We start from the raw sequence: 18789 nt of genomic DNA on the forward strand, positions 1-18789 counted from the left end.
CCAACAAAACTGTCTCTTTCAATAAAGAGCACTTAGAGCTGAAATAGAAAAGGCTGGACTTTAGCAATAGTTCTCAAATGATTTTTACATGCAGATAAAACGGAGCTCAGAGTCTAAGATCACACCCAGGTTTCCTACTTCAGATTTGGAATATGAAGCTAAAATTTCTCATGAAGCAGCTTTCTCTGAGTTTCTGCACCGACGATCAGTATTTCAGCTTTTCGTGATTTAATTTAATTTGCGACATCCACTGAGAAGTATCTGACACACAGCTGGTCAGTCTGTCTACAGAGTATTGATCATCAGAAGGAATGGAAATGTATAGCTAGATGTCGTCAGCATAGCTATGAAAATTGATACAATGATTCCTAATAGAGGTAGCATGTACAGAGAAAAGGGCCTAAGACTGAACCTTGAGGGACTCCACAAGAAATGCCAAATCTTTTTGATGAATGATTTTCCACTGAACGCATGAACTGCTTGTTACCTAAATATGATTTTATCCCTTCTCAAACTGCCTGAGAGGCCGACCTAGTATTCAAAAAGCTGGATTAAAATCTTGTTTTCAATTGCATCAAAAGCTGCAGTAAGACCTAATAAAACCAGAACAGAAGGAGTTTGTGCATCAGGACTGAGTCTGAGGTCATTCACAATGCAAAACAATGCTGTGACTACAATGATAGTGTAGTTCATATTGAAGGTAGCTACCTTGGCTTAGCTAGTCAGCTTATAATGTACTAAAGACAAACAGGTGACCCCAAGACAAACAAGTGAGCCCAACTCTAACTCATGCCTCAGATCTGCAGCTGGATGATGTTAGATGGAGGCGCCGCAGCGTGGCATTTGGGCTACTCAGCATACGCGACGCTTGGCTGCGTACGGAGGAGGGACTGAGTAAGAGGAACAATACGCAGCGCCTGAATTATTCACTGAACTGGCGCCGTTTCTTCTGCTCAACAAACTCGCTGCTCCTCTCTCTGGAGGAGCTGTTAGATAATAATGAGCCTGTGCTCCAATTCCTCTCCTCTACTGACCTGCCAACATCTGTACGCAGCGCAGGAGAAAGAAACAAATGACGTATATTCACGCTGAGCGCAAACTGACATCATACAGGAGATACGGGTCATCCAGGTCTCTGATATCCTTTACATTCAGTTTAAATGAAGCTTACTCCTCTCTCTCTCTCTCTCTCTCTCTCTCTCTCTCTCTCTCTTATTTTCCTTGGTCTCTCTCCTTCTCCCCCTTTCTCTTAGTTTCCTTTTCCTTTTCTCTTTCCCTCCTGTGACCTCTCACTTTCCTCTCTCTCCTCTTAATTTTCTCCATCTTGATCCCTCTCTTTCCTCTCTTCTTTCCTTTCTCTATCCCTCTCCTTCATTCTGTCTTTTGTTCCACTTTCTTCTCCTTGTTCTCTCTCATTCCTCTGTCCTTCTCTCTTTCCTTTTCTCTCTCCTTTGATCTCCCACTTTCCTCTCCCTCTTTTTTCATTTTCTCCTTCTGATCCCTCTTTCCTTTTTCTCTATCCCTCTTTCGTTCTCGTTTTTTCACTTTCTCCTCCTCTCCCTCTCTTCATTTCTCTCTCTGTCCTTCTCTCTCTTTCTGTTTTTCTCATTCCCTTCCTATATCTCTCTTCTTCCTTCACTCTCAATTTCTTTCTCTCATTGATGATCTCTGTTTTTCGGTCTTCATTGCTTTCTTTTTTTCTTTGTCTCTCCTTTTTAATTTCTCTCCCTTTTTTGCACTCTGTTTCTGTCTTTTCTTCTCATTTTATTTATTTTTCTTCCATTTGTGACCTCTCTCTCTCTCTCTGTTCTGCTTCTCCTTTCCCTCCTTTTCCTTATTATTTGTTCCTTCTCTCTCTTTCTTTGTATCCTAGTGCTCTCTCTCCCGCTTGTCCTGCTCTATCTCTCCTTATCATTCTTATTTGTTCCTTCTCTCTCTTTCTGTGTGTATCTTAGTGCTCTCTCTCTCTCTCTCTCCTTTGTCCTCCTCTCACTCTCTCCTTATCATTCTTATTTGTTCCTTCTCGCTCTTTCTCTGTGCATCCTAGTGCTCTCTCGCTCACTCTCGCTCTCTCTTCCTCTCTCTCAGTGAAGTGCCCTGCTGTAATAATAATAAACTCTGTGGTTGCTCGTCTCCTCCTCTCTTACGGAGGCGCCTAATAAGCGACTGGAGCAGCTGCTGCCATTTTGGATGCTGCCCCGGGGGCAGGTGGGGAGCAAGGCGCGGTTTGTGCTCGGCCATCCGACCAGCCAATCAGCAGCCTAGCAGCCTAGGAGCAGCGTGTGGAGCAGGGGAGCATGGGTAATGCCAGGGCCGAGCACTTACACTAACATTTCAGTCTGAGTGGAGAGAGCGCAGGAGGCTGTATAATAACAGTGATCAGGTAGAGCAGAGAGAGCAGAGGAGGCAGGAACAGAAGCCTCTCACATTTTCCCTCCATTCACCACCAACCAGGACAGAAGGAGGACTTCAGCCTCATCCAGCACCTCTCCATACAGTCTCCTGGCTCCTCTGACTAAATTACATGTCAAAGCATCAATGGGTACTTACTGCTTTAGCCTTTAATGCAAAAGCAAAAGGCGTTTATTTCCGCCTTTTAATCCAGTCCTGCCTTTAAAAGTGTGATTACACAGTCCTGTTTGCATTTATTTTGATATGTGAAGGACATAATCTACCACATCTGAAAATCAGTAGATTTTTATGTTTATTTGTTTCACAATCTACAATTTTAACAAGCAAACAAGAGAATAGGAATAAACCTTAAACCTCAATGGTTGTTTATTGTTACTATGATGAAACTAATCAATAATGATCATAAATATGATATATAATAATCTATAGCAGTATATAACGTCCAGTTAAAGATTCCTCAAGCAAAGGTCGGAATGTCTAACTTGCATCATGATTCAGTGCCTGATACTGAAGTAGCCGAGTAGGAATATCAACATCTTATACAGTCAACAACTGAATGACAAATCAAATAAAGTACAGTTCAGTCATATTTCAACAACATTTGTCAGTTTTCTGTTTTTAGAGCACATCATGTAAAATAATCTGACTCACTTTCTGGTCCCGACTGCTGCGTCTCGCCTCATCCCTCCCCTGTGTGTGCGTCACTCACTCAGACTCAGTGCTCATTGTAATGCACAGATCTGATTGGCTGAGAAGCTTGCGATTGGTCTCTGAGTCTCCCGGGCTGCTAAAGCTACAGTAAAGGCTAGGTGAGCTGATGAAAATAGGACCACCTGGTCAAAATTAAATTATTCTCCACAGTTGATTGGTTATAGGTCCAGGTCGGCATAGGACAGCTTCTGGGTCCAGACGTGGACCGCGGTCTGCCTATTAGTGACCTCTGATCTATAGTGATGTGAACTGCTCAGAAGAGATTTAATCATGCAAAGGGTTCTTTGAGTGTTCATGGTTCTTTACAGAACCCTTTTCTTTATTAAAGAACCATGGAAGCACCATCTTTTTTTAAGAGTGTATGATCTCGGCTCATGAGTGTCAATATCTCCTCACACAACATGACTGTGTATTACTGCAGTTATATCAAAGCTTCACTATCAATATTCGTTTTTTTTTTTTTTTTTAATGAAAATTAATGTTCTCAATGAATTTAATTAATTAGTTCACAGTTTGAATCGCAGACACAATCAGGCATTTTTGGCAGATGGAAAATTCTGTACCGTTAGCACTCAAGAGGCTTTTTAGTTCATAACAGAAACAGAGGGAACCCACACCAGCAGGATATCACATCTGTTTATAGTTACAAATTGTATGTAAATCCCACACATGTACTGCAGAAATCCTCATTTATTAAGCAACATTTTGTACATAAGCGCCATTGCTACATGAGTCCTATGAGGATTACTTTAATGGCAAGGTAATAGTGGTTTACATTCACTTCCCACACAAGGTTTAATATTACTTCAGCCAGCTCTACATACATAAATTTGACACTGTAAACATTTGAAACTATCCATCCATCCATCCATCCATCCATCCATCCATCCATCCATCCATCCATCATCTTCCGCTTCTCCGGGGTTCGGGTCGCGGGGGCAGCATCCTGAGCAATGAAGCCCAGACCTCCCTTTCCCCAGCCACTTCCACTAGCTCCCTGGGAGGGATTCCGAGGCGCTCCCAGGCCAGCTGGGCGATATAGTCACGCCAGCGTGTCCTGGGTCTTCCCCGGGGTCTCCTCCCAGGTGGACTTGCCTGTGACACCTCCCAAGGGAGGCGTCCAGGAGGCATCCTAACAAGATGCCCGAACCACCTCAACTGGCTCCTCTTGACGTGAAGAAGCAGCGGCTCTACTCCGAGTCCCTCCCGGATGACCGAACTTCTCACCCTATCTCTAAGGGAGAGTCCAGCCACCCTGCGGAGGAAACTCATTTCGGCTGCTTGTATTCGCGATCTCGTTCTTTCGGTCATTACCCAAAGCTCATGACCATAGATGAGGGTGGGAACGTAGATCGACCAGTAAATCGAGAGCTTTGCCTTATGGCTCAGCTCTTTCTTTACCAAAACAGACCGGTAAAGAGCCCGCATCACTGCTGAACATTTGAAACTAGTGAAAGACATTAATGTGGCATATTTTTACTTTGTTGTTTTACATTCACTAAATCCTAACACATTTTTTTGGGCAGCATGTTAGCATGTATGCATTTACATTCAGTTTGTACTTCATATACATGAAATTTGCAACTATAAACAGTTGCCATCATCGTCATCATCATCATCATCATCATCATCATCAACATCATCAACATCAGCATCACTTTTACTTATACAGCGCCTTTCCCACACTCAAGGACGCTTTACAATCAAAGAACATCAACACATTAAACATCAACATATTAAACAAAAGGACAATACAGGTAAACATTCAAGTATAAATGGAACAACAATCACACAGTATAAACAAGCAAGTCTTTAACAGAGATTTGCACGAAGATAGAGAGGTGGCATCCTGAATAGACTGGGGCAGAGTATTCCATAATTTGGGAGCTACTACATTAAATGATCAACCACCCATGGAAGTCAAATTAAACCTTGGAACTTGATGTGTCACTGTTACAGATGGATTACAGAAGTAAAGCTTATGCAATTACATGTGTATTTCAATAGACGTAACAGCCTATTCTCCCTCTTGTTATTACACAAGGGCAATAACAAATGTAATTACATTTAATGTAATTAAATTACATATAATCAGACTGGAAGAGATCTTTTTTTCAGCAGTAAAAGGACATATCTAAAACGTACATTAAGGCATTACTTACCCTGTATCTGCCAGCTTTCCTAACATTTAGCTAGCATTTATGTTACTAGTGCTGTGACACTGTAGCCAGTTTCAGCTTTAAACCAGTCTGTAATGCGACAGAACAGCAGACGTCCCATTATATTAACATACAACTGTCATGACACTAATTAAATGTGTTGCATTTCCCCCAAAGCAGCGTCTATATCACCGCTCCTTTATTACACAGTACCTACATAATAACTACACAGGAACCGTCCACTTATTTTAAAGTGTAACTTTAACACTGCACTGCAGGGAAGTTCCTCTGTAGAAGATACACTTGTGTAATTACATGAGGCAAAACTGAAGGTGATACACATGTGTAATTACATAGGCTGTACGTCTGTAATCCATCTATAACAGTGTCTAAATCATCAGTAGTTACAGTATTGGTGCATATCGTATTCATATGTAACTACACAGTTATTAGAGACACTTAATGTAAAGTGGGACCAATTTTTATTTTTTTTTTTCATTAAGAAGTGAAACATGATTACAAAAAATGTAAAAAGAAATGTTTCAAGGTATGTACACCATTGGGAACCTAGGAGGGTTAATGTAAATGGACTTTACAAACAATAAAAATAAAACAAACAAACTCAGCATGTGTTATTTTTATACTATGATTCATCACGAACCTGAAGAGGAAAAAAAAAATCTGTTGAACCTACAGCCACATACAAAAAAATCATGCACTATTTTAAGGCCTATAGGGGTGGAATGTAATTACATGCTATTCTTCAGCCAGGAAAAACAAGCACGCAGAAAGCATGATAACGGGAATACGTGTCGAGACCTTTAATGCAATGTGGTGCAACAGAAAAGGGAGACAAGCTTTGTATCGGGAAAACTGAGGCTGACTGTCAAGATTAAGTTAAGATTAAGAGATCCTTACTAGTCTCACAATGGGGAAATTTCATCTCCGCAATCTAACCCATCCATGCAGTGCAACGCTCAAGGGTACCTCAGTCATGTACTGTTGACTCAGGGGAACTAAACCGGCGACCATCCGGTTGCAAGGCTGGTTCCCTAACCTCCAGCCCAAGGCTGGTTCCCTAACCTCCAGCTCACCACAAAAAAAAAAAAAAAGCAGCTGCCTTCAAACTGTAGAGAAAACTTTCTTTAACACTGGCTGGGCCAACCCGAGAAGTGCTGCATAGGTCAGCAGTTTCTATCAGGCCAATTTGATCTTCAATCAAAAACTCCAGCCTCTTTCCCACTCAGACATTTCTAGAACTACTGACCTGCCTTTTTTGTCATAAATGCAACGGACTATTTGAACTGCTTCGACAATTTGTTTGATCTCCCTGACAAAGCTGGGAAGAATTGGCAGAATAAACAGTCTGAAGCACACGTGCAGTGCGACATAACTTCAAAATCAGCAGTTAGCTTCATAGAAAGCCCAGACAGGCAAACCCCAGCAGAGAGCTGTGTACAAAACTGCTGGCACTTCTCTCTGCTTCTCTCCTAATAGTTCAATTCAAACTGTGGGTGTTTCCTAATGAAAAGAGTGGCACTGTGGGAGATTTGCTGATTGGCTGTTTTGCTGAGGATTAAGCTCTCTGCACAGTTTCCTCTCTAATACGTTCACATCATCACTTTTGCTGAGATTGCTCGATCCAAAACTTGGAAGAAGACTAGCACTGTTTCTTTGCTTCTGCAGAGCTGAGGTTGCCAGCCCTGGTCCAAGATTTCCACTGGACTTCACAATTTTGGTACCTTATCCCTGCTTTAACATCCTCCTCCAACTCTACACCCTATCTTGCACCTTCAGGTCCACCAAAACATGTCAATTGGTGTTTTTTCCGTAGTTTCATAGATGTTTCTTTTTCTACGATACAGCTTAAAGAGTAATGCCAACAATCTTTTGACTTGCTCTATTTCAGGGATTTGTGTTAAAACAAAGTTCCACCATTTTTTAATTAAGGGGGCACTAAATCTCCAACTGGTCCTGGAGAGCTACCTTTCTGCAGAGTTTAGCTCCACCCAGTATCCAGTAAACTGCACCACCCCTTACACTCTCAGAAAGGTACTATAGGACTAAACTGTCACTAGGGCAGTACCCCATTGTCACTGGGGTGGTATTGTCAAGGACTCATCTCAGTACCTTTAGTCAGGGAATATAACTGAACCGCAATCCACTGAAAGGATATTTTCTAAGCTGTACTGACTCCACACACCCCGTCTCGTCTCCAGGCTTTTATTTCATTGCCCTGTTTTAAAACATTCGGTTATGAAGAGGTACAAATACATACTTTTCACCTGGAAAAACTTATTTACAGTGCACAGTTGGACCCAGTAAACCACTGTTGTATCTTTGAGGGAACATTTACATTGTTTGTGCCTTGATGAACGGAAAATGTACCTGCCCAGAACCTTTATTTTTAACAGTATACTTAACTCTAAAACATGGGATCTAGCTAATCAGGCACCTGGGAAGAGGTTGATTTGCTGGGAAAGGTGTGGTACTGAGGTTGGAACAAGGCTCTGCAGGAAGGTATCCCTCCAGGACCAGGGTTGGAGACCACGGGTCTAAATTAAAGGGGCACAGCCCAATCTCTTCGCTTGTCAGTTGTAGGGGCAGAACAGTCTACATTAAAAATGGAAATGTGCACATATTTTGACTGAATACGTCTATATTTTGGCTCAGAAATGTGCCGTTTATTTCCAAATGGAATCCAATACTATTGCTGTATTAAATTCAATAAGACTATATAAGTTACTAACATATCCAGTGCCTTTGATTTAGCAGTCTAATATTCATTTTCGGTAGGCCACAAGTGGGAGGCCCTAAAATAAGTGCTAGCATTACTTAAGCTGATCTGTGATTGACCTGCTGTTAATTATACAAATGCGCACATTTGTACGTCTATGCTGCTGAATCGCTGTCTGCAGCACTATTCAGACAGGATTAGATTTCCATGCGGAGACTTAATACCAGTTTTCCCACAGGATGTCTAATGTTTATGGCCAGTTTGCATGGAATAAGAAATCTCAGTGCCGAGATGGTTTCCTCTAGTGAAGAGCAGAAAACATGTCAAGACATTTATTCTGTATACCTGAACCATCTGTCTTGCTGTCACTAGCACTGCCGTTAGCTTGGGAATTCATGGTCAACAATCAACACCCCCCCATTTTTTAGTTTTAATATACTGAGATGTAAACCTGAGATAGGATATCAGGTTGATTTTAGCCCCAGAGAACACAGGACTTGTCTTTATGTGTCTCCATTTAAAAAAAAACAAACAAAAAAAACTCCTGTTCCTTAGAATATGAGAGCATTTTCAATGTGGCCGTTTGCACAGGATTAATATATCCTTATTTCTATGGTGTATTTCATAGAGCAGGGCTCTTTAATGAAATTAATTCATGAAATAGTAAGTTAAAATTAGAGAACACTTAGAGAAAATTTCTTCAAACGAAGGTCCAGAACATCATAATGTCTAACTTGCATCATGATTCAGTGCCATATACTGTTTACTGAAGTAGCCTAGGAGGTACATCAACATCTTATACAGTCAACAACCAGATGTCAAATCAAATGAAGTGCAGTTCAGTCAGATTTCAACAATATTAACCATCAGTTTCCGCATGGACCAGGTCCATCTATTAGTGACCTCTGTTACAGGGGGCAAAAGAAATCAGAACCAATACTGACTCAGCGCACTTACACAAGAACTCAACAACTGAGAAATGCTGGTAAAAAAAATCACATTACTCTACTTCCTCATACAAAAATGAATCCCATCCAGATAGTTCTTATGTTCATCTACTGCAAGCTCCATACTGAAGACACTTGCCATACAGCCTGACTTCATGGAAGCTCAAAACCTTCAAAGGAAAGATGCTGGGGCATTATGGGAAATGTAGTATCTGCATGGTCATGATGTTTGTGTTGTGTAGTTCAACAATTTAGTCTAAGATAAGAAACTTTAAAAGTGTGCCCCAGTAAAGTGGGTCTACTGCTGGCTCTGGGTTGCAATGTCCACAGTGCACATGTACCTACGTGGTGATAAAACTGAGAATAGTAAAATACTGGTAAATCTGAGGGAAAAAAATAAAATGTTCTCCTTGGGAACTATTTGGCCGTACAATGCCATGCATGTATCTATCCAACATGAATTGGTTTTAAAATGCACTTCAGACAAAAATATTATCTCAAACCATCACAAAACAATTTCTCAGGCATCTGCAATGTATTAGTAACAATTTAAAGTAAAACATTTCTGTGAAGTAGCTTTTAGAGGCATTCAACATTCCAGTGTGCAGCGCAGAGGTTCTCCAGAACCAAGTTTGGGCATCACCATAAAAGAGCAACAAGTGGTTCAGGCTTTAAGGCGGTTCCTGTTCAGTTCAGGAAGCCTTTGGCAATAACAAATGCGCAGAATGCAGACAAGAGTTTCTCAAATATCTTTAAATACTTTTGCTACCTTATGGCTCAGAAGAACCTCCTGGTTCTTAATCTAGTCAGGAGTGCAGCTGTATTTCTGGTGTTTTCAGGGCTGAAAGTCAGTGGTAGTGGAAAAAGGCACACAGCCAAGAGTCTGACATTAGAGCAAGGTTAATCTCAGCAAGGGTAAAACTCAAGGCCTTGAATATATAAGTTATATTGTGCCACTTCAGCGACTGGATAAATGTGGCGTCACTTACACACGCAGATGAAAAGGGATGTTTACTCGTTGTGAAGCCGCATGGCTCTGTTTGCAGAGTTTTATTACTATCTGTCCTCTGCCAACACACAATCACATTCACCTACCCAAAATAATTACATTTATATTCCTCAGGTTTAGAAGCTTCTACTCAGACCTCCATGCAATAACACAGATGCATTGCTGAGAACAATTTGGTATTTAGTTACAGGGGATTTTAATGGCAATCGTACGTTCTCTAATGTCCGTTTATTGATGCAGGGTCATGTCTGAGCAGACACGTGATTCATTAGAAGAAAATGACAAGCACCGCACACATTACGGAAGCACCGAGCACATTATAAGTCCCGAATAATCTAATCAGAGAGTGTGCCGGTGCAAGCAGAATCTAATTAAACCTGTTTTAACACCGCTCTGCACCTCGGCATAACAGCGCAGCTCAGAAACCTGCACTTTTTAAAAACACAAAGGCCTCACCTTCTGCCAGGGCTGTTTGAGCTGTGCTGGCAGTCTGACCCTGCCTTGTCACTCTAAACAAGCTTTTGCCATTTCCCTCCAAAACAAGGCATTGGATTTCATAGCTCTAATTCCAGCCGCAATTATTCAGCCACGCCACGCAGGCTGCCTTTCAGCCCCCTGCAATCACACAGCCCTAACTTCAGGAAAAAATTCAATCACTTATCAAATACATATTCATGCGTTTTCAGCACATTCAAAGGCTTATTTACCCCTAAGGCCTTAAGCCACCAAACCAACAGGCGGCTTTCTACAGAGATTCCTTCCTCTGAAATGCCGACTTTAAGGGTTTCACCTCTTTAGACAATAGTTTTCAAATGGTTTAATGAGGAACTATTAGGTATATACCTTTTTATGTAGTATCATACAGTAGAATTCACAATTTTGTTGATTTTATTTTTGTGTTTATCCCCTCACTATTCTCTCACTACAAAACCCAGCATGCATTATGGAAATACATCAAACAACCATTACGAATCTCCCTGACACTGATCCTGACTGCTAACCTTGCCAATGAGGTACCACTGTACAATAGGACTACCCTTCTAAAGTGGTTATGATTGGTTTAAATGTTGTTTATTAATGGTCATTAGTTAGGTTATAAAGGCTTTAAAAATCATTAATGAGCAGTTATAACACATTAACATAAAGGTGAGCTGTTATACCTGAGGAATATGAATATGTGATTCAGTTTAGCTGACAGTTTAATGCTGACTCTTTATCGGATATTACAGCTCATCAAATCTTAACAGTACTAGTGTTATGACTGCTTATTAATGATTTTTAAAGTGTTTATAAGCGTATGAAGGGTAGTCTTATATTAAAGTGGCACCGCTACTGATGCAGAGGCCCAAATACAGATGTGATATTCAGCTTCCGAGTAGAAACTTCTGAATCAGGCTTCCTTCTGCATCAGCCTGCTAGCGGGGGGGTGTAAATAAATAAATAAATAAATAAATAAGCAAGCTAATAACATTTCAAGGAGCTTCCCCCTCAATGCTTCACATTTTTCAAAAGATCTCCAGATCACTCCAGAGACTACTGTAGCACTGCTGTAGGATGTGAGTCAGCATATTTACAACAGACATGGCAAACATCACGGAGTGTCCCATCAATTTGTGATGGGTGGGACACAAACGGAATGGTGCTAGCACACATGCTAATGACATTAGAATTAATTAACCAAGATGTTCATGTTATCTTTTCTACGAAACTCTAAAAATAGCACCACCACAACAAATAGTTCTGATTACCTTCCGGTGCACTTAGCAGTGATGTACCAGTGCCCCTAGTGCCTTTACTCGTTTAGAAGAGTGGACAAATTGCTAAATTGTGTTTACTGACGGTTTCACAAAACTGGCTTCAAAAGAAACTGCCAGTAAAGATGGAGGAGAGGTACCAGCTGAAGGCTTCAGACAAACAGAGGCTTCGTTCAAGACAACACAGTTAATCCCCCCAACTCTACACCAATCCCTCTACCTCACATGTGTCAGGCTCCAGTCCTCGCAGGCCAAAACACTACCAAACGCAGCAAACACTGCCTCATTACACACACCTGATTCAGCTCATCAGCTAATTATCAAGGCCTTCACAAACTAAATTCAGTGTTAAATGAGAGTAAACACCAATCCTGCAGCACTTTGGCCTGGATGGTCTCCAGTTTGACATGCCTGATTCACCTAATGTTCAGTTTGGTTCTTTTTTCCCTCATGAATGAGCTTCTGGGTATAATCAAATGAAATTGCTCCTGACCGGACACACAGTCCCAACACCTCAGTATCTCAGACTTTTACTTGGGGGTAACAAAATCACATTTCTTCAAGCCCTCTCTGCTTTGGAGTACATCTAGGAGGCCATACCTGTCAGGTTCTTGAGGCCAAGCTGCCGCAGGCCGAAGTTTCCATCACGCCGGTAGTTGAGGAAGATTGCAAGTGCGTAGCGATCCTCATAAAGTCGCGTGCCACGGATGATCCGCAGGTTCTCCAGCGGCAGATAGTCAAACTGGTTCAGAGCCACCAGCACGTAACCCGTCACCTCCCGGATTGACTGCAGGTAGAAATAAGAATGAACAGCAGAGTCAGCCAATCCAAATGGACAAGGAGTGTTTAAGCTTGTACAGAAACTGGTGAAAAAAAAAGAATAAAATCAGCTTCATGTTACTTCAAATGTAATATATATGCAAAAACATATTAGATGTGTGAAGCTCTTTAGTTTTGCACAGAAGCTATAAGGTAGAGGTCTGCACTCCCACGGACTGCTTGGTGAAGTTACTTCACAGTGAGCCTGATGACCACGACCGCTGTGTTATTTCAGCAGAGGATAATGTAATTTGTGAATAGAATACATCAGAAATTAGATGTCAGTTTGCCTTGACATAACTTTGTGGGCGGGAGCGGGACAAAATGATTTTCTGTGGGAGTGGGCGGAAATCTTCTGGGAGCGGGTGGGAGCGGGACTGACTCTACTATGAGGGTAATGTAGCTAACAAGTAATGGAAGCACTGATTACCATGGTGCAAACCGCATATCTAAATCGTCATGCACTTGCATTTTACCACATTTCGTTGTTAAATAAGCTCAAATAGAACTGCGTATGTTGATTCTGACCATAACAACAGAAGCAGCATCCATCTTGAGGTCTGAATTATAACCATACTTTTGTAACAGTATGATTTTGATGATGCTCATGATGTCTAAGATGTTTACCCAGATACCAAGAAATGAGCCATGCTAGAGTAAACGCCTGTAATGAACATGACCTTGGAACATTTACAGCACAGACTGTGAAATCAGAAAAATTAAACACATTTCCATATTCTGTGAAAACATTCCTGGCTGTGAAGGTAATAAACATACATTCACTTATAGCATGCCATCATTATGTGCTGTGCCAACAGGGTGAAAACATAATGGACCGTTTCAGGGCACTGTGGAGTAACAATAGCCGGACTGTCTCTTGAGTCTCATTTGAAAGGTCCCCCATGGTCAGTGGTATGAGTGGACGATGACGGGGTAGATTTGGGTCAGGGCTGTGGGAGGGCACAGGCAGCTACAGGCTGTGGTCACTCTTTCTGCATGCCACTACACAGAGAGGGATCAGAAGCAGGTGGCCCCAGATGACACACACACACACACACACACACACACACACACACACACACACACACACACACACACACACAGAACCACTGCAGGAGGACACACTCACATTTACCAGGACAGGACACTGGAGACAATGGGGGCAACACAGGGACAATGAGTGTGCACACATGCATTTGTATGCAGCAGTTGACTAGACTCTTGGGTGACTAATAGAGCTAGGCCTTCAGTTCGGGTTATAAAGGTCAAAACTTATAAATGTTTTATTTGAAGTGTAACCGGCACTCACATGTACATAACCTTGTATTTAGAAGTTTGAAGCCCTACTGAGATGGGATTAGTTTTATATATGAGGAAGTGGCGTAATGTAAATTTTACCAGCATTTCTCAGTGATTTCAGCCAGCAAGACAAATGGTCAGAGTAAACAAACAAAAAAAACAGTTATGTATACTGATATTTCATATCCAGTGGTCAAAACCATTACAGACAAGTAAACTGCCATTACCTCACCACATGGAAAACTAATCCCACAGGGCTTAAGTGTGACTCTTCAAATAAACAGCTCTGGCAGAGTTGCTATTTCAAACAACTGACTGAAACCTTAGCTTTTGCTTAAGCTGACAATCATATTCACAGTCAGCGCTGCATCTAGAACTTCCTAAAGGCCCAGAGTGATGTTTTTATCACGAAAATGCTCCCATCCAATTGAAAAACATGATTGGTTGATTTCACCATCAGTTCCAAATTGTATTGGTAATTAATATAAGGTATAATATATAGCCTTCAGTTCAGCTCCTGAAGTCCTAACCAATGGGAGAGCTCAATTGGTTGTATCTACTTAGATAAAAAATCTGATTGGTCAATTTTCATTTTGGTGGTTCAAGACCTTAGTTCTTGCATTACTGCCCTAAACTTAAAAAAAAGGAATGAAAGCATTAATATAATAATTGCAATTAAATGAAAATGAGCCAAAAATGACAGACATTTATTTTCAAGTTGCCAGAAATCATTAGGCCTTCTCTAAAGACCTAAATGTTCTTCACTAGTATGTAGTATATATTGTGTTTATGTGTATATCTGTGTATGATTTTTGCATCTGTTTGTATGTGACTTTGCAAGTGTTTGTAAACATGTGCACAAGTTTATGTGAACTTTGTGTACCTGTGTAAAAGTGTATGTGAGTTGTGTGTCTGTATGCATATGTTTGTATGTGGATGACTGCACGTGACGTATATGAGGCTCACAATGGGGCATCTGTGGGCAGAATCAGCTGTGAGAGTCTACTGGTGTTCGTAAGTGACAGCTGTCAGGCAGGCTGAGGATCAGCTGGGTTGGGCTGTGGAGTGGCAGGGTCAGTCATGCTGCTGTCAGTCTACTAATGACCCCCGACACGCCAGCTCTCTTTAACGGCTGCATTGGCAGCCTCATCCCAGCACTACACACTCATTTATCTCGGCTAATGACCGGTCTTAACGGCTGCTCTAACAGCCACAGCACAGGAGACCATGCTTGCTGTACATGAACACAGCTCACGACTGGGTGGGTGAGATTGTTGGACGTTTCCTAAATACATACTGGTTTATTTAGCTGGTCAGTTCTTCTACAGAACATGATGCTTGTTGGTGATGCAGATGATCGATGGTGAATGTGTCAGTGTTTTTTGGGCAGTGTTGGTATTTGGTAGAGAATGCTGGTGTTTTGTTGGGGAATAAGACCGTTGTCTGGCAGAGAATAATGGCATTGGGTGCAGAAAGTGGGTGTTTGGAGAACAAGACTGTTGGGGAAAAACGTAATTATTGGTTGAACGATGTGCTTAGCATAGAATATTGGCGTTTGGTGGAAAATGTTGGTGTTTGGAGAATGTTGGTTGAGTGTGACCTGAGCTTTCAGAAGAAGGATAGTGCAATTATATGCATAAGCTCAGATCTGCACACTGCACAACTTTGCTGAGTCTTTACTGAGCTTAATTTGAGAAATACATTCTTGAGAGACAATGCACAGTATCCTGTTGGGTTGTAGGATTATTCCAGCTCTGGAATAACTAGCAGAGCATCTGAAAATACAAATTATCTACAGAGAGGATGACCAAAGGGATTAAACGCTACATACACACACCTTCCAGTCTGGACTGCTGATTACTCATTCACTCTGCTGTAGGCAACAACGTAAGCGTATGTCTACTTTGTATTGTGTAGAAGTGACGGAATTATTATTATTAGTCTGTGGAGTCTCTAGGGCTTTGACCTTGCTTCAAACTCTACACTGAGAGTGGTGCTTTGCTTTCTACCATCACCTCCACCATAGCTACCCAATAACATTCATATGTCAACCATAGTCTGGCAAATACTACACTATGTCCAACAGTCTGACAAATGCCCAACAAACACTTTCAACAAAGCCAAATATTCTACACCTCCACCTCCACCAAAGCCTATGAAATACCCTCCACCTCCACCAAAGCTTACCAAATACCCTACACCTCCACCCTACATCTCCAACAGAGCTTACCAAGTACCTTATACATCTACCAAATACTCTTCACCTTCATCCTACACCTCCAACAAAGCCTACCAAATACACGACACTTCCACCCTACATCTCCAACAAAGCTTACCAAATACCCTACACCTCCTCCAAAGTCTACTAAATACCCTACACCTGCATATCCAGTCTACATCTCCAACAAAGCTTACCAAACACCGTGCACATCCACCCAAGCTTTCTAAATACCTTCCACCTACACCAAAGCTAACCAAATACTATACTATACTATACTAACTCCATTATAGCCTACAAAATACCTTAAACCTCTACCAGAGGCTACCAAATACCTCACACATCTACCAGAACACCCCACCCATCAATCAAATCCTTCCAAATATCAAATAATTCCACTACAATATACTGCACACCTAACAGAGTCTACCAGACACTCCACATTTACCAGTTGTTGCAAAATACACTACACATCCACCAGGGCCTGCCAGATTCCCCACACATATGCCACAGCCTGCTACATGCCCCACACTTCTCTCCCTGCCTGCCAAATACCCCTCCATCCCAGCCATCGTCAACTAACCCATCCCAGTTACCTAGCAACCTCAGAAACCTGCTGCCGTTTAAGAACAGGGGAACAAAAAGGAAGGAAATAGAAAGAGACGGGGGAGAAAAAAGTCAACAACAAACAGAGGCATCTTTGTTGTACTTTGCCTAATTTAATTAAAGGATTACTTTGCTAAGATTTCTTTTCGAGCCTATTCATTGTCTGCATTCACTTTCCAGAACCATTTAATTTTTGTGCTCTCCTTCTCTCTCTACTCCCCAACTAATTTATTTTCAAGTCAGTGGATCAATACTTCCCAGCGAGGGAGCGAATGGGGGCATGCATGCTGCTTTCTCTTTCCCACTGTTTACTCAGTAATGAACTGCATAAGCAAAGGAAAACACCTTGTTTGTGATTACAAGCTTAGTTTACAGATAATGGCATGGCATGGGTTCATCTTTTTCTTTTTTTTTCCATCTGCAATTTAACAAAATATTGTCCCTAGATGTCCCCAGGAATAACTGGCAGATTACCTGGCTAAGATCATGCCAGTTTATTTATATTTTTATTTAATCTTATTTAACCAGAAAGTCACTTAAAACCTCTTTTTCGAGGGAGACCTGGCCAAGATAGCACAACGTTTCTAGTTACAGGAATTACAAAATCGAGCCGAACAAAAAAGGACATGGAAATTTTAAATAAAACATGTTCAAACAGATGATATATGATCAAACAGATGTAATGAACAAAATCATTAAGATGAATTATGTTTTGGAGGTTATTCCATGACCACAGAACAAAACAGGAGAAAGGTGTTCTTCCCAACTCTGAATCAATCTTGCATATTTTATGGACTCTCAGAAAAAGACTGGGGCAGTACCCCTCTTGTCACGGGGGTGATACCTTCAAGGGTAGATCTCAGCACCTTTAGTCAGGGATCATAACTCTAACCATAATTAATTGAAATGATATTTACTAAGCTGTACTGACTCCACACACCTCGCCTGGCCTCCAGGCTTTTTATCGTACTGTTCTGTTTTAAAACATCAGGTTATGAAAAGGTACAAATATGAACTTTTCACCTGAAATAAACTTATTTAAGGTTCACAACTGGACCTTAAAACCACTGCTGCACCTTTGAGGGAACATTTACAATGTTTGTACCTTGATAAACAAGAAATGTACCTGCATGGTACCTTTACAGTGTAGAGCAGCCTTCTAGAGAAGTGAGTATCATAGTAGCTGTTGATACATGATGGAAAATTACCAGTTGCTGATTTGCAATGCGAGCATCATGATCCTTTTTGGGTTTTGTTGCCTGGCATCTAATAAAACTCACCATGGCCCCCATGTGAAACAGCAACACCAATGTCAGTGAATTAAAAACAAACATCCTGGCTTCCTCTTAGGCTGCCAGCCAAGATATCTGGATGCTCAAACCCTCAACATGACTCCTCTATTTCTCCACATCAAACTCCCGCTGTTATTTATAGACTGGAAGGGAACTGGGGGGCAGTTGAAGATGCTTTTAAACACCAGCTCTGAATGCCTCTTCCAGGTGGCTGAAGGAGACACTTATCAGAAAAAAGGCACCAGGAGGCCAATGGGCCCCTCGGAGCCCCTTGTAGGGCAGCCACGTGCAGCTCCAGATAAAGCCATGCTATAAATGCAATGTGTGTTAACGTGAAGGCTCCATGCAGCTGGCAGAGAGAACCAGAGGCCGTTGGGATGGGGGCGGAAGCAGAGGGGAGCTGACATGGGACTGTGAAGAAAAGCGGGCCTCGCTTCCTCGAGAGGATTCAGATAAGAACTCGGCTAATTGAGGTGCAGGTTTTCGTTTGAAGAGATTGCGAGACACAAAAACAGCCTTTGTGACCTCTTTTAGTCAGCCTGCGAGTGAGCCGCTGCAAAACACTCGGACGGCCTTCTTCGCCCCCCTCGCTGCATGCCGGATGACTGAGGAGCTGAACTACCAGGAAGTGGCACTCAAAGACGCAGATAGCCCGCAGACCAGTTGTGCTCTTTAAATACCAACCACTGGGCTTGGACCATGATTTGGCAGTGATGTTAAAGCTTACACAGACTGTACTGTGCAACAGCATGCATCTCATTCAGTTTTCAGGAGATATTTCTGAGGAAATTAAATAAAACTCAGTCCACTTGCAGAAGGAAAAGGC

The 18789-nt window shown here is 41.7% G+C and overlaps 1 protein-coding gene across 4 annotated transcripts in view; it reads right to left on the minus strand.

Annotated features, from left to right (window-relative positions):
* LOC108433052 (receptor tyrosine-protein kinase erbB-4) overlaps positions 1 to 18789 on the minus strand; it is a 629333-nt gene that overhangs the window by 262129 nt on the left and 348415 nt on the right. For all 4 annotated transcript variants that reach the window (XM_017707323.2, XM_037539223.1, XM_037539222.1 and 1 more), the window contains exon 3: positions 12330 to 12516. In XM_017707323.2, coding sequence (XP_017562812.1) covers positions 12330 to 12516 — 187 coding nt within the window. The remainder of the gene's footprint in view (positions 1 to 12329; positions 12517 to 18789) is intronic.

The sequence above is a fragment of the Pygocentrus nattereri genome, chromosome 6, assembly GCF_015220715.1.
Source record: "Pygocentrus nattereri isolate fPygNat1 chromosome 6, fPygNat1.pri, whole genome shotgun sequence".
Classification (NCBI taxonomy): domain Eukaryota; kingdom Metazoa; phylum Chordata; class Actinopteri; order Characiformes; family Serrasalmidae; genus Pygocentrus; species Pygocentrus nattereri.